Source organism: Cryptomeria japonica, chromosome 1 (assembly GCF_030272615.1).
Source record: "Cryptomeria japonica chromosome 1, Sugi_1.0, whole genome shotgun sequence".
In the NCBI taxonomy this organism is placed as follows: domain Eukaryota; kingdom Viridiplantae; phylum Streptophyta; class Pinopsida; order Cupressales; family Cupressaceae; genus Cryptomeria; species Cryptomeria japonica.
The window spans coordinates 518,246,359-518,261,807 of record NC_081405.1 but is presented as its reverse complement, the minus strand read 5'-3'; the positions used below and the strand labels follow the sequence as shown (position 1 = coordinate 518,261,807).

General features: G+C 35.8%; 1 protein-coding gene across 1 annotated transcript; it reads left to right on the top strand.

Moving 5' to 3' along the window:
- Nucleotides 1–2,036: 2,036 nt before the first annotated feature.
- Nucleotides 2,037–3,922, top strand: LOC131070316 (uncharacterized). The gene has a single exon (XM_058005822.2). It carries the CDS (start codon nt 2,656–2,658, stop codon nt 3,715–3,717), a length of 1,062 nt encoding a protein of 353 aa, XP_057861805.2. The 5' UTR covers nt 2,037–2,655; the 3' UTR covers nt 3,718–3,922.
- Nucleotides 3,923–15,449: the final 11,527 nt, after the last annotated feature.

Below are 15,449 nucleotides of genomic sequence, written 5' to 3'. Positions count from 1 at the left end.
GGCAAGCATCATGCTTAAATGTGAAGTACATATAAAATAGAAAATTAATAAAAAAACTCATGTAGCTATCATCCTTTCCGCATAATCATTATGTAGCTCCAATTTTATTCACCAATTACTATGATAGTATGGGGATTTTCCCTTTGATCCTTGACCATAAGAATTTCCTAAAACCTTTTCCCACAAAATTAGTCATGTAAGCTAAGTTCTGGTGGCAACCATGATATAAATGGGCACACAATTTATTTAGTAGGGTGCAATTACAAACATCCACTTATTCAGTGGGAAAATAAAAGGGCACTTCCACTTATTTAGTGGGAAAGCTTAAAATAAAATAACTACTTATTTAGTGGGTGAGTAGCAACCAAATCATCAACTTGTTCATTGGGGACAATGCAAATTGCCACTCATGAACAGTGGGGTGAGTACAATAATCAAAGAGCTTATGCTAGATACACTAGCGGTACTAGCATCTAGTGTTTACAATATTAGATCACATATAATAATACAAAAAATAGAAAAATGTCTGTTGTTACAAAATGCTAGTAAAGGAAATGTATTGCTAATATAAGATGTTGATAAAAATAGAGATTGTTGTAACACTCCAAATTAGTGCCAAATATCATGAACCAAACAACCCGACTATGAGATGATAATGAGATGGCTTGAATGGATGAATAAGTAAGCTGGCCCAAGTCTGAATATGCTCTAGAACATGTTGTAATAGGTTTGGACAACAAAGTAAAAACTAAAAAATCTTCGCCAACTCACACCTAACATGAACACTAGTTGGAACATCTCTCCAAAACATCTCCAAACTCCATCAAATCATACTGAAAGAGGAAGATAATAATCTAGTAGTAAAAGTCAAGTATGGTGTAGGGCTAATAGGTGTTGGTACAATAGGTAGAGCCCTCAATGATGTCATCAAAACTCACCCCATAATCATTTCTCCACCCCACAAAGACTTGAAAGCTTCAATGAGATCATGGAACCACTAATCAACAAGGAAGCCCAACAAAAAGTGCAACACATAGGTCTAGAATCCACACACCACCCTCACGGGCCAACTACCACATGGTATGACCTACTCACAATGTGACTACAAATTGACTTTCTTAAATTATACAAATTACAATGTTAGGAACATCCTCGAAGCTGTCAACTTTGAGAGGGTTTTCGTCATCAAGAAATTTTGGAAGAACTTAGGTTCTCTCCAACATCATAAGAAAACAATAACTGTAATCTAACCCTATAAATGAGCCCCCAACCTCCTTTTATAACTTTTCCAAAAAGAAATATCAATATTTTGGAAATAATGATTTTATTATTCTCCAAAACAATCTTTTCAAAAAATAATAATATTTATCATGTACAAAAGACCTTTTTACTAGACATCTAACTTGAAATACAACTTAACACCTTTTTAATGAGCTATTACACTAATTTGTCCTTTTTAAAATTTCATTAATAATTAATTAATTATTCAATAATTTACCCAAGTTGTGAAAGTACTAGAATGATGTAACTATGCAATTGTGATCATGTCAAAGTGATATAAAAGTATTAGGACGATAATTGGAAGGGAAGCGTCTATTCTGGGTCCAAAAAGACAGTACGGATTGACTAACACGCGTGTTAATCGCGCGTTTTACACTGTTGATTTTGCAGTTAACGGTTGCGATCGACTAACCTGTCACTAACACGCTGTATGACAGGTCTGTTTTAGAGCTAGAATAGCTGCGGCCAATTGAAAGCAACCCGATGACTTGATAAAATATCAAATATCATACTCCAAAAAGTTTGGAGAGCTCCGAAGAAACCAAATATCAATTCTGAAAGTATCACAAGACTCACCAATAACCAAGTTCTATATAACTCATCAAAAAGCTTATGAGAAAATTCTGCTAATTGCTCACAGATCAATTTTGCTTAAAATGGAGACATTACATATTGGGATATCTGTTGAAATTAGATACGTCTTAATTCATCTTTTCGTTTTAATTCATCTTTATTTTCTTCAAAAAAATCCTGATTTTTGCTATTTGTCGAGGCAGGCCAGAAATTGTTTTTATTTCGCAGTTAACAAGATCGATCGACAATTCAGATGATGTCATCCTTGATTGCTCTTCTCTGTTCGCCAACGCCGACAGTGTTTGCACCAGTACCCAAGCTTTCCCCAATTCGATCATGGCGGGGGTTCAGTTTCAGATTCTTCCAATTGTTAAAACCCTTGCGTCAGCAATCTCTGCGATCAGATACATTCCTTGAATTCCAATTATTTCTCCTTTCCCTAGCCAATCCTATGCTCTTCCCAGCGAATAGTTTGCTGCTCTTCCTTACCCATACTAAATCTAAAGTTATTTTGTTTTGTGCAGAGGATTCGATCCATCAAAGTCGTTCAGAATTCGAGTTTTAAATTATTGCAATCTCTTATATAAAGACGGAATGTCCACATCCAATGACTGTTTCAAAGTTGAAATTTATTGCCCGCGTTCATGACTTTTTATGGTTCCAGATGTGACAGCACCTTTGTTTTTACTAAAATTTCTTGCAGGGGAAGCAAAGACCGTGTGGAAGACGATATGCGAATTGGGGCAAAATGGTCTATAAATACATTTGAGAAATCTCCAGGTCTTTACAAGACAAGAAAAGATGTTGTGGCTTGCGCGACTGCCTTCAAATTCCAGACGAGGGCAGCAACTGGAACTGGTGAACACAATCTTCCCGGTTGGCCAGAACGGTGTATTTGAAAGCATCTGCCTTATACAGACCAGAGATGCTTTCGACACAGGGAGAGTACAGTGGCTCTCAAGGCCTGTCTCTGACAAGCAATTTCTCTCTCTGGTAGTTCCCCAAACCGGAGGGCAAATTTCTGTAATTTCTATTTCGCCCTCTTCAGGTCAAGTTCTGGCTCTGGTGCGCAATTCTGAGAACCAGAAAAGCCTTTCGATATATTCCCCTGATTTCAACGGCTGGAAACCCCTGCCGCCCATGATTGTGTCGAGAGATCTGAATTCCTTTTCCGGCGCTGTCATCGACGATTTCCTCTACGTTGCCGGCGGCTTTCCAACCAAGGGTTCCGGCACGATGAAGTTTAGGGAAGCCGAGAGGCTCGATCTGCGGACCAACCAGTGGGAGAGGATCCCTGAAATGAAACAGTCTAATGCTCTCCGCAAGGGTTTTGCCATGGACGGTTATTTCTTCGTCATACCCTCGTTTATCAGTTCTCATCCACTGTTTTGCGCCGCGGAGAGGTTCGATCCCGCGACCAACCTCTGGACATTTATTCCCGAGTTCCTGCCGCAGGACATCGAACGCTTTACAGTTGCCGTCTTGAAAAATGAGCTCTATTTGTTAAAATGGTCCAGGGTGGAACCCTGTGGAGGGCTTCTGAAGTACGATAAATCTACAGGTGGCTGGATTTTTATAGACAGGGTTCCCGATTTTGACAGTAAATTTTGCTCCAAGAAGCAGCTTTGCCCCGTTGGGACTGAATTGTGGATTGTGGACTGTCACCACTCTGAGTTATTGTGTGAATGTAATAAGGTCTTTTCTGAGAATTCTGCCTGGCATGTGTTTGAAGGGCCGTCATTCTGGCCTGCTCAGTTGGAGAACATCAATGGCGTAGAGCCTCGCAAATTTGTTCATGCCTGCAAAATTGGTGTTGAAGGAGAGACTCCTATCTGGCGAACTATTCCGATCTTCTGTCTGTGATTGTGACTATGGGTGCCATTGATACACCATTGCTTTAGCTCCAGGTTACTATTTTTTTGTTTTTCGTCCATAATGTTTAGTTGCAGATTAAATTTTCTTGTAAATATGTTAAGTTCAATGGCTGAGAAAGAGAATTTAATGTTTGTGTCTGCATATTTAAAGATAAATAAGAGCTTAATGATATCAAGTTTTCACAAGTAATAAACTTCTGCATTAATATTTTTGTCTGCATATATAAATAAGAGCTGCATAACAGCTTTAGTTTGCTCAGGCTATTCTTATAATGCCATTCCCTTTTAACAGTTAAAAGCTGGTTAATAAATTAATATAAGGCAATCAGTTTTTTTTTAAAGTGAGGTGTAAAATTATTATGAATTATTTCAAGTAAAATAATTTTTTTTTAAATTACAAATAATTTTAGAAGATAATATAAAGAAACATGAATACAATGATATATGTAAAATATATTTAAATATTTTTTTTATTTTTATTTTTTTGTATTGCATATAAGGAGATAAACATTGTTACAAAAGGAGTGGCTGGAATGTCTACTTGGACCATCGGCCCAGATTTACAAAACTGTAAATAGATTGTCTACTAAGCTATATACACGGAGGAATACAATTTTAGAACATAAAACTATAATGTTTTATACAAAAAACCACTTATTCTCAAAGCTGTCAGTCGATAACCACTTATTCTCAAAGCTGCCAGCGGATTATCAACACAGAATTTTCTCATGCGATGCATCTACCCATGTAGTCCATCCCGTGGGGCCCTCCATCCACACAACTTGCTTTCCATCAAGTAGTTTTGTGAGCAGCTGGATCTGATCTTTAACAGGATCTCTAGCTTTGGTAACCTTTGCTCCCAGGGCCTCCAGTGCTAGGTCTACATCCTGCTTCCCTCTGATTGCCTGCTTCCATTTATAACCATTCTCCATCTTGTGGAGATACTGTTGTTTTTAGCACTTTCAGATTAATGTAAACTCGGAAAATCGGAATTTAATTGCTAACTAAGTTGATTAGATGAAAGATTTATGGTTTACCAAATTCAAGCATAACCAAGAAATGAACAAAATAAGAACAACACACGGTTACCCTGGGAAAACCTCTTAGGAGAAAAAACCCAGCGAGGAAAGATCCTCAGATTTGATTATGGATTATATTCATATGAAGATTACAACACTTATCTCAAGTACTTAAAGGTGATTGCACTTAGGGCTGATAATGTCTTCCACAAGACTGTACTTTCACAAGCATCAAGTTGTCAAGTCTGCCCCCTTTACCGCTTCCAACAACAATTAGGTCCAAACCCTAGGTCTGCATTATATTGCACACGAAGTTTGCACTTTGTTGGACTGCAATCCTTAGCCCTCAGTTCGCTCTCCTCATGGATGAGTTTCGCACCTTTAATGGCAGATGTAATTCGTTGGTATAACAGATGTGATTCGCTGTAATATTGCTCCTTCACCAACTTTCACATTAATCAGATGTATACTTCGCATCATTAGCAGATATGTATTTCGCTTGAAGGATGTATGTTAATTGTATTATGAATGAGGTGAATGTGTCTTATATATATGTGATGTAAGATCCTTTTATGTCGGCCTAATATAAATGACTTTTAATTTATTTGAAACTCTTTAATCTGAAATGCCTTAATAGGATAGGGTTGGCCCTATTTGTGGAGCACGTTAGAATGTGGCATGAGGTTCTATTATGTAGCGTGGGGTTTAATGGAGTGTCGTGAGGTATAGGGCCCAGCCCTACACGTTGGAGAAAGGGGCTAGCCCCATTGGGCGGATTCCAATGTTGCCCAAGGCAATTGGAATCCGCCATTTCCCTAATTACAATCAACACTCCCTCTTAATTAGGGAGAAAGATAATCTTACAACCAGGTTACAAGATTAGGACCCAGCCCTAAGTAATAAATACAATGTTTAAATTGTAATCCGAACTTAGCTGTCAACTTCAAATACTTCTGAGAGAGGATCACAACAAGTAGCCACAAATAGTAGCCCATAGTATCCATCTTGTACTGCCTAAGGAGGGTGAATCCAAAACCTTTAACATGCACACTTGCAAGTCATGAATACGTACACAATTATTCATGCACATCATGGAGTCTTTCCATGCTATCCATCATGCATATCCATCATTTATTGCCTTTACCTCAGTCTTCTCCCAAAGAAGAATGTAACATCATAATCTTCCATCTTGCACCCAAACATAGAGTGGAGTTACATAGTCATTGTCATTCATCTTGCACACAAGCATAGAATGAAAACATAGTCCTCCATCTTGCACACAAGCAAAGAATGGAATAAACACAATCAGAATATTGTAGTCTTCCATCTTGCACACAAGCATAGAATGGAACTACATAACATAATCTTCCAGCTCGCACACAAGCATAGATTGGATCCACCTTACATTGCCTGCAGAGGGTGGAGGGGATCTTTTCCACCATCGTACATTTCCCGCAGAGGATGGTTAACAATTGCTCTTCTCCCTGAGAAGATTACAATACCACCTTACATTGCCCGCAGAGGGTGGTTGATACAACACAATGTATCACTGAGGTTGAGACTCCCTCTCAACCAAGACGGTGTTCTCCACAACTCCAAGTCTATCTTTTGAAGTACTCAAGCTTCAAGAGACTTGGTGAGAACATCTACAACACAGGATTGTCCTACCATAAAACACTGAATTGTTAGGTATCTCTATTAAACCCTAATAATAAATCAAAACAGCATAACAAGAATTTTGAGAAACCACACTACAACACTTGCAACAATGTATTTAGCTTCGGCAATACTCAATGCAACTGAGGATTGTCCTTGTAGGTCCAAGAGATCGCAACGGGTGAATGTTTGAAGTGTTTTCCTTGTTTGTGACACATCTTGACCAATCTGAACCTAAGCAGCTTCAGCCCATAATCAATTGTGTCTTGCAAATATCTTAGGATGTGCTTGGCTGCAACAAGATGACCATGTTTGAGCATGCTCATGAACTAACTGAGAGCATTCACTGCAAGGCATATGTTAGGTCTAGTGTTAACTAGATACATCAATGATCCAATCAACTGCCTGTACTTCGATGGATCTGCAAAATCAAAATTAGCTACAGAAACACTTGACTTCTTAGATTTCATAGGAGTAGACATAGGTTTATAATCCATCATTCTAAATCTTTTCAAGATATCAATAGTATACTTGCCTTGACTTAAAAACATTTCATTAGGTCTTTGTCATACTTCTAGACCTAGTAAATAATGCATTAGACCTAAGTCCTTCATTTCAAAATCTGAAGCTAGTTCTTTCTTACATCTAATGATAAGTTCATCTTTACCAGTAAGAAATAAATCATCCACATATAGAACTAGAATTAGCATTTCATCATTGGATAACTTAAAGTAGATGTTAGAGTCAGCATCATTTTTACACAATCCTAACTTAACAAGTTTTTATCAATTCTTTCATACCAAGCACGAGAGGTCTATTTGAGGCCATACAGGGCTTTCTTCAATCTATCTTGAATCTCATACCCCTCAAGATATACCAAAGTAGCTGGAACTCCCTCTCAGCAGCAGTTGTGTCCAGTCACAGCTTCCAAAGCCCTCGAACTGCCCATCCCAATAATTTCCCTTGAAGAATTAGTATGCCCTATTTCAGAAGCACTCCAAGCCACTAAAAGATCCAATTTCCAATACTTAAGGATAGGAAACCATACACTTAAGCATCAAGTCAGTTCAATCATAATGAAATTAAAAATGCTTGACCCAAGAAAAAAAAATTCCATGCTAATACTCATAATAAAAGGTAATCAACCAACATAAGTTAGAATATACCAAACTCAGAAGGAGGTGCTCCCTCTTAACTTCTGCACAATCAATCTTTTATGTTAATCTCAAGGATCCTGTCCATCTATCTTTCAATCAATAAGGTGGACTCATAGCACAATTGTTGAGATAAGATGAGGATAACTTCCATCAAGAGATTACACAACAAGATTGTCAATCAAATGTCATCAATAGAAAACGAAAATCTTAAGAGATTAATTGCGAAATCTTATAAATAGAATCACAGATTTGTTAAAAATAGTTTCAGCCAATGAATAGCAACATTATGCAACTTTAGTAAGACAAGATATGAATTCAATCTCTTAGAACAGACGACGGAGTAAGCACAATAACGAATGCTCAAACCTCACAAATCATTCAACCATGCCCTATCAACCTCTTATAGGAGAAGTGATGAATCTACAATTATCAGAACTCAAGATTCCATTAAGGTCCAAAGTTGATCATAAACCAGACAAGAAAGGTTTGCACTAAAACATCAAGAGCAAAAGATGTATTTAATACACTTCTAAAACAACAAGAAGCCACACATAACTTCTTCATAAAATATTTATAGTAGATCTCATTCTTCACATCAATGGTCAGATCTGAAAGTTGAGAACATCTCAAAGATATGTTCTGAAACACATGATTACTAAAACAACTTATAACATTGGTGTAACAATAAACGAAAGTAATAGTTCACTCAAATCAAAAGAAAGAACATAGAAAAGACCAAAGACTGAATGCAGCCATAATATCCATTAGTTCAACTATTTGCAGTTCAGTCCAAAGGAAGTAATCAGAAGTAAATCAAAACAAGTGAGCATTGATAAAATTGATCTAACAACAACATCATTTTACAAAATGATATTAATGAAATACTTATTAGTTATACTCTTTGTTAACCACCAAGCACAACTTATACTTGATCAGATCTCAAGGTAGTTTATGATAGTAGAAGAATCTCATACGTCAAAAAACACATAAAGAAGATCTATATTATACGAACTACAGAGATGTGTAATAAGTTTCTTCATCTAGCATTAACCCTTGCATACTACGAACATGATTGCAAATCATCTTTCAACTAAACTTTTCTATCAGGAACACCTATTAGTAAGATTACACATTAAGTCAAAGTGATCTCGATCTGTTCATTAAGAGTTCATCTCCATAATTAATAGAACATCAAATTCCTACACCTCAGTCGGCATACTTATATCAATGATGTCAGGGCAAACAATCATTAGCTCCTCATGACTGTACATATCTTCATAAGTCGTTCATGTCAAGTAGAACTCAAGTCAACAAAGAAAATGTCATGAATGAAGATCATTAAAAACATAACTCAACCAAGCATAGCTACTCACTTAGAATGCATATAAGTATAAGTATTCATCACAAGAACACTTAGAACTTTTAGATCAAAAGTCAATAATAGAACCAGTCCATATTATTTAACATAATAACAATATCTAAATTACATATGCAGAGAACATAACAAGTATTTAGATCATAGTTATATAGATGATAATTGTGGATGATGAGTCCAAGACATTCATGATTCCAATCAAAACATTAAAGAAGAATAGATCTATAATACCTTGCAACACTCAAACAGAAATTTAGAATACCTTCTAAGTTCTAAAAAAAAAGTATGCAAATGATGATATCTAAATAATTTTCTATATTAGATAAGTCTACCAACTAAGACAATTAGATTAAAAAAATCAATATGACCTAGAACTCGGTCAGCCAAACAATAATACTTTTGGATAAGTTGAGTATAATATATCTTGCAATCAAGAATGCAATGACTCAAAAATACTTAGCTTGAATGATGTTGAAGAGTCAGATCTTCAAGCATATAGGACCAAGATGTGACCATGCTAAACCTTTGATCACAAAACCTTTTTAATCTCTCTTCGATCCTGGAACCTGTCATCAATTTTACGACAACAAGAAAGTGCAAGATCTAGGCTACAGGATGCTAGATCTGATTACGGTTAGTACAACTTGGCTCTGATACCATGTTGTTTTTAGCACTTTTAGATTAATGTAAACTCAGAAAATCAGAATTTAATTGCTAACTAAGTTGATTAGATGAAAGATTTATGGTTTACTAGATTTAAGCATAACCAAGAAATGAACAAAATAAGAACAGCACACGGTTACCCTGGGAAAACCTCCTAGGAGGAAAAACCTAGCCAGGAAAGATCCTCAGATCTGATTATGGATTATATTCATATGAAGATTACAACACTTATCTCAAGTACTTGAAGGTGATTGCACTTAGGGCTGATAATGTCTTCCATAAGACTATACTTTCACAAGCATCAAGTTGTCAAGTCTGCCCCCTTTACCGCTTCCAACAGCAATCAGGTCCAAACCCTAGGTCTGCATTATATTGCACATGAAGTCTACTCTTTGTTGGATTGCAATCCTTAGCCCTCAATTCGCTCTCCTCATGGATGAGTTTCACACCTTTAATGGCAAATGTAATTTGTTGGTATAACAGATGTGATTCGCTGTAATATTGCTCCTTCACCAACTTTCACATTAATCAGATGTATACTTCGCATCATTAGCAGATATGTATTTCGCTTGAAGGATGTATGTTAATTGTATTATGAATGAGGTGAATGTGTCTTATATATATGTGATGTAAGATCCTTTTATGTCGGCCTAATATAAATGACTTTTAATTTATTTGAAACTCTTTAATCTGAACTGCCTTAATAGGATAGGGTTGGCCCTATTTGTGGAGCACGCTAGAATGTGGCGTGAGGTTCTATTATGTAGTGTGGGGCTTAATGGAGTGTCGTGAGGTATAGGGCCCAACCCTACACGTTGGAGAAAGGGGCTGGCCCCATTGGGCGGATTCCAATGTTGCCCAAAGCAATTGGAATCCGCCATTTCCCTAATTACAATCAACAAATACATCCTTGTGTTTCCATCCTTTATGAACCGAAAGAATTTGTTATTTTCAATATTCATCGTCACTGATACCTGCAAGAGAATTCGGTGAAGGGTGAGTCTATGAAAAGACTCAATAAGGACCCTACCTATGCCCTAAAATTTATCCTCATTTCTAATTTTCCAAATGTACCATAAAATCTCAGAAGTAAGAACAGACCAAAAGAGGTTAGTGTCTTTTTTCAGACCCTTAATATACCTAGTTATAACATTGAGCATAGTAAATTGATTATGAATAGCAATACCAAATAGTAACCAGATTTCTCTAGCAATGCTACATTAAAAAAAAACATGTCTAACTGATTCAGGAACCTGCAAATATTGCAAATATCATTTAAATATTTTTTTAAAATAATTTATATTTATTTTTAATTTAATTTTTAAAAATTAAATTAACAAAAGAAAATTTCATTTATTTTAGATTTTTTTCTAATTTTAAGAACCATATGCTAGTTTTAACTTCTTCAAAAGAAAAGAGAAATATCTCTATTAAATGCGATTGTATACCTATTTTGAGGAGAGGAAATTAGTTGTTGGAACTTTGTTCAGAAAGAGAAACATCTATGTCAAATGCTACCATATACCTGTTTTGGGAAACTAGATCAGTTTGTATGGATTATGAAAAATAATTAATTAGACAAGAACTCAAGTGAATAATAAAATATGCATGGCTTGTTTCTATGAATCTGGTATATTACCACAGGACATTTAATAGTCAGAGAAAGAAGAATTATAATAAAATCTTAAAATAGAAATCACAATAACAAGCAAGTTATATAAAGTGGTAAAATCAGTTATTGTTGAATATTTCTTTGAGAGATGAGTAACATTAATTGTTGTTGAATATCACAGAATAAAATAATATTGGAGAACAAGTTAGTTGTGAAGAAATTACACAAAAGATAAAACATAACAACAAAATCATAACAAGTGCCACATAGTGGCGAGTACTTGCCTTAATAATTTTTAGTTTAATAATAATATTTGTTATAAATATTAGAAATATTTATTTATTGTAACTAGTATGTTATTTTCTTAAATTTGTTTTGTTTTATTTTATTGTTTGAAATTTAGTGAAATATTAGTAAGGCAAAAGTTTTAATTTGAGTTTTAACAAAATTTGTATTTGTTTAATGTAACTAATACTCATTTGAGGTGATGCATTATTAATTTGTATACAAAATAGTGAACATAAGAATTATTTAATTAAACTATATAAGTGTAAACATGTCAATTAAATTTCAATTAGATGCATTTATTAACAATATTTATTAATTATAACTAGAATTTGAAATTTAATTGGATGGGTAAGTCAGGAACCTATCTTATTTTGCTATAGAATTAAGGAAAACATTCTCTATGGGAATCCCAATGCTTCCATGGTTGAGGTCGAAGCTGATGTTGAAGTTGTCAATCCTAACAATTTTATAAAATCCTTTCGAAAGGGCTATGACACAAAGGCAAGTTGCAGACCTGAGATAACAAAAAATTTATATAGTCTATAATATGGAGTCCTGTTGAAGTCAAGAAATCAAATTTTATGATAAAACGAAATTTCTAAATTTTGGAGATGAATTCAATAACTAGGCCGCAACTGCATTTTATAATGAGATTTACCATAGTGGAATTCGTCCAATTATTGATGATAAATAGAACTGGAAAAAAATTGACTTGAAAGAGAATGATCAATTTAAAATGAAATTCTTCACATAATGAGTACCCATTTCATTCTAACATTGTATAAATACGGCTGTAAATTTTTTCATGTTTGTTTTTTATATTTGAGATGTCGGGATTTCTATTTTGTTCTTCACAAACCAATTTTAGGATATATTGGAGGAAACAGATACAAAACTAAATCATTGACAATATCATTGTATAACTATGAACATCATTATGACACTCCTATATTGTTTTCTGAAAATGAATAAATACAGAAAAGGAAGGAGACATTGTAGTTACTTGATATATGTGATGTGCACTGAGAAGTATGTATGCAAGTACTTGTAGAATCTGTTATAACCAAAGCAACCAAAGTCATGTGAGGAAGTTGAAAGTTTTAGAAATCATTTAAGTTATGGTTATTAAGATTCCAAACACTAATTTTGCTTCTTCACACATTGCAAGCTCTATAATATATGCGCATTACAAAGAGGAAAAACAGAGCATATAACAAGACAACCAAGGTACCAAAGAAGTTAAGTTACACGAATATGCTTTGCATCTTCTACGATACCATGATAATAGATTTGGGCAACACCCACGATTTAGACACTTCATACTAAACATACTGATGCGTCATCGAAGTCAAGCCACATCCTCTGTTTTTGTGCAAAGACAACTAGATGATTCACTACCAACAACAATTTCTGATCTACACCAAAGACTAAAGGACTTGCCTGATGACAAGCTTGCTGACCAACTCATGTGGTTTACCTCATCAATTCGTGGCACACGCCCGTTTTGGAACCAGCATAGAGGAGAGCTCTCAGACATGGTTATTCAGATTGGTTGCCCAATACCATTCTTCACCCTTAGTGCAACAGATACAAAATGGCCAGACTTGCATAGTATCATGTCATCCAATGCACCTACAAATCCATATGTAGCTTCTATATGGAGGATACAAAATATAGTTCAAAACCCATACCTTACTGCAATATACATGCACCACAAATTTACAGCATTTCGTGAAGAGGTCTTGAAAAAACTCCTTAGTGCAAAAGACTATTGGTATAGGTATAATTCTTAAACTATTGTAATCTTGTACTACAACACTTGTTACTTATATTACTCACTAAAAATTCCTTTCGCAAGTATGAGTGGCAACACAGAGGATCTACACATATCCATGGTTTCATTTGGCTCCATGAAGCACCTGACTTTGAAAAATTACAGTGGAATAACATTCAATAAGTACAAAATGCACTTGACTACATTGATAGATATGTCTCTGCATGGAACCCAAAAACCATTTAATTAAGAAATATAATGATTTGTAGATCTCTTATTGATGATCCTTGCTTGATGGACACAAGAATGATAATGACAACAGACCTTTCCACTGACTATAGTGAATTGGCAAACCGTGTACAATGCCACACAAAGTGCACCCTACAAACTTGTCTCAGGAAAAAAGGGACATCTCTTGTTTGTCATTATAAAGCCCCTTGGAACATGCAAGAGAAATCAATCCTCTCCAATGATGATAATGGCCAACCTAAACAACTCCTGCAAGAAATGATGACCGCTTGAATCTTCACAACCCATCTATACTCTCTATTTGGAGGGCCAATGTAGATTTCCAACCTATTCTCTCAATAAATGCAGTTCTAAAATATATCGCAAAATATGTAGCAAAAGCCGAACAAAAATTTGAAACATACCATGCTATGCTATCTCGCATTTCAACCAGTTTTGAGCCTAACAAACCTGCCCCAATTGCCTTTTGAAAAATGCTTACTGATACTCTTGTAGATCGAGACATTGGTGCTCAAGAGACTTGCCACCTTCTGTTAAAATTACCACTCTCCATATGCAGGAAGACATTTGTTTCTTTAAATGTAAACCGAAAAAACTTTCAACGTGTTTCAATCTCACCCACATCCACAACCACGTCCCCAAGTTATATAGATGCTTACATGGGATGACCTACACATCTAGAAACATTGTCACTTATTCAAGTCACTCAAAAGTGGACCTTCAAAGCATATCGCAAGCACAACCAATGGAAAGAACGATCCACACCAGCCATTGTTCGAGTATCTCCATGATTCACAAGCATCCCAACAAAAGATGACAAAGCTTTCCAAGCATTCTGTTGGACTGAACTTCTACTATACCATCCATTTCGCAACATTCAGAATGATATGGGTACATCAGATGACCAAGTTATGCAAAAATGGGCAACTTTCTCTTGCTACTACCAACCATAGCATGTGCGGTGCACACCTCTGCAACCAGATGAAGAAACTAATACTGGAAGCCCACCTATTGAGGAGGACCGCATGCAAGAAGATATACCTAATGAATGGCAAATCTTATCAAGTCTATATCCAGGCCTTCCTATGCACATTGATGAAATTGACATGCTTGGCCGACGTGGAATTGACCTCAACCATGATTGAGGAGAGGCTCATGTAAATCCTCAAGAAGAAATAATAGCTACTACTTTCATAGACTCAAATCGGCCAACATTTCAAGCTCCCTATGATCTCAATCAAAACACCCAACTTCACCTGTCTATTGAACAAAAAAAAGCATATGATATAGTTGTTTCACACCTACAAGCCACTACTTTGCAGCTGCCACTTAAGATAATTGTTCAAGGAACAGCTGGAACTGGAAAGTCTCACTTGATTAAAAGCATCAAGATTGCATTGATGAGCTCAGCACCAATTGGCCAATCACCACTACTACTTCCTACACCAACAAGTATTGTGGCATTCAACATACAAGCATCAACAATTCATTATGCCTTGAGAATACCAATAAAAGATATGGCCCCCTTACAAGGACAAACGCTAGCAACATTCCAAGAGAGCATGTACTTCATTCGATACATTCCAATAGATGAAATGAGTTTCATTGGCCCAAAGTTACTACAACAAATTGACAGCAGATTACATGAAGCATTCCCAAGCCAAAATCATATCCCATTTGGAGGACAATCAATCATGCTATTCGGTGACTTAGGCCAGCTACCACCAGTCAAAGATATCCCTATGTATGATTCAACTTCTTATGGGGGAATATTGTGGCATTCTTTCACAACAGTTATAACTTTGAACAAAATATTTCGTCAAATTGGAGACGATCCAACACAAATTAGTTTATGTGCCCTTCTCTCAAATCTATGAAATGCATAGCCTACAATTGCAGATTGGCAACTTCTAATGTCACGATCAAGC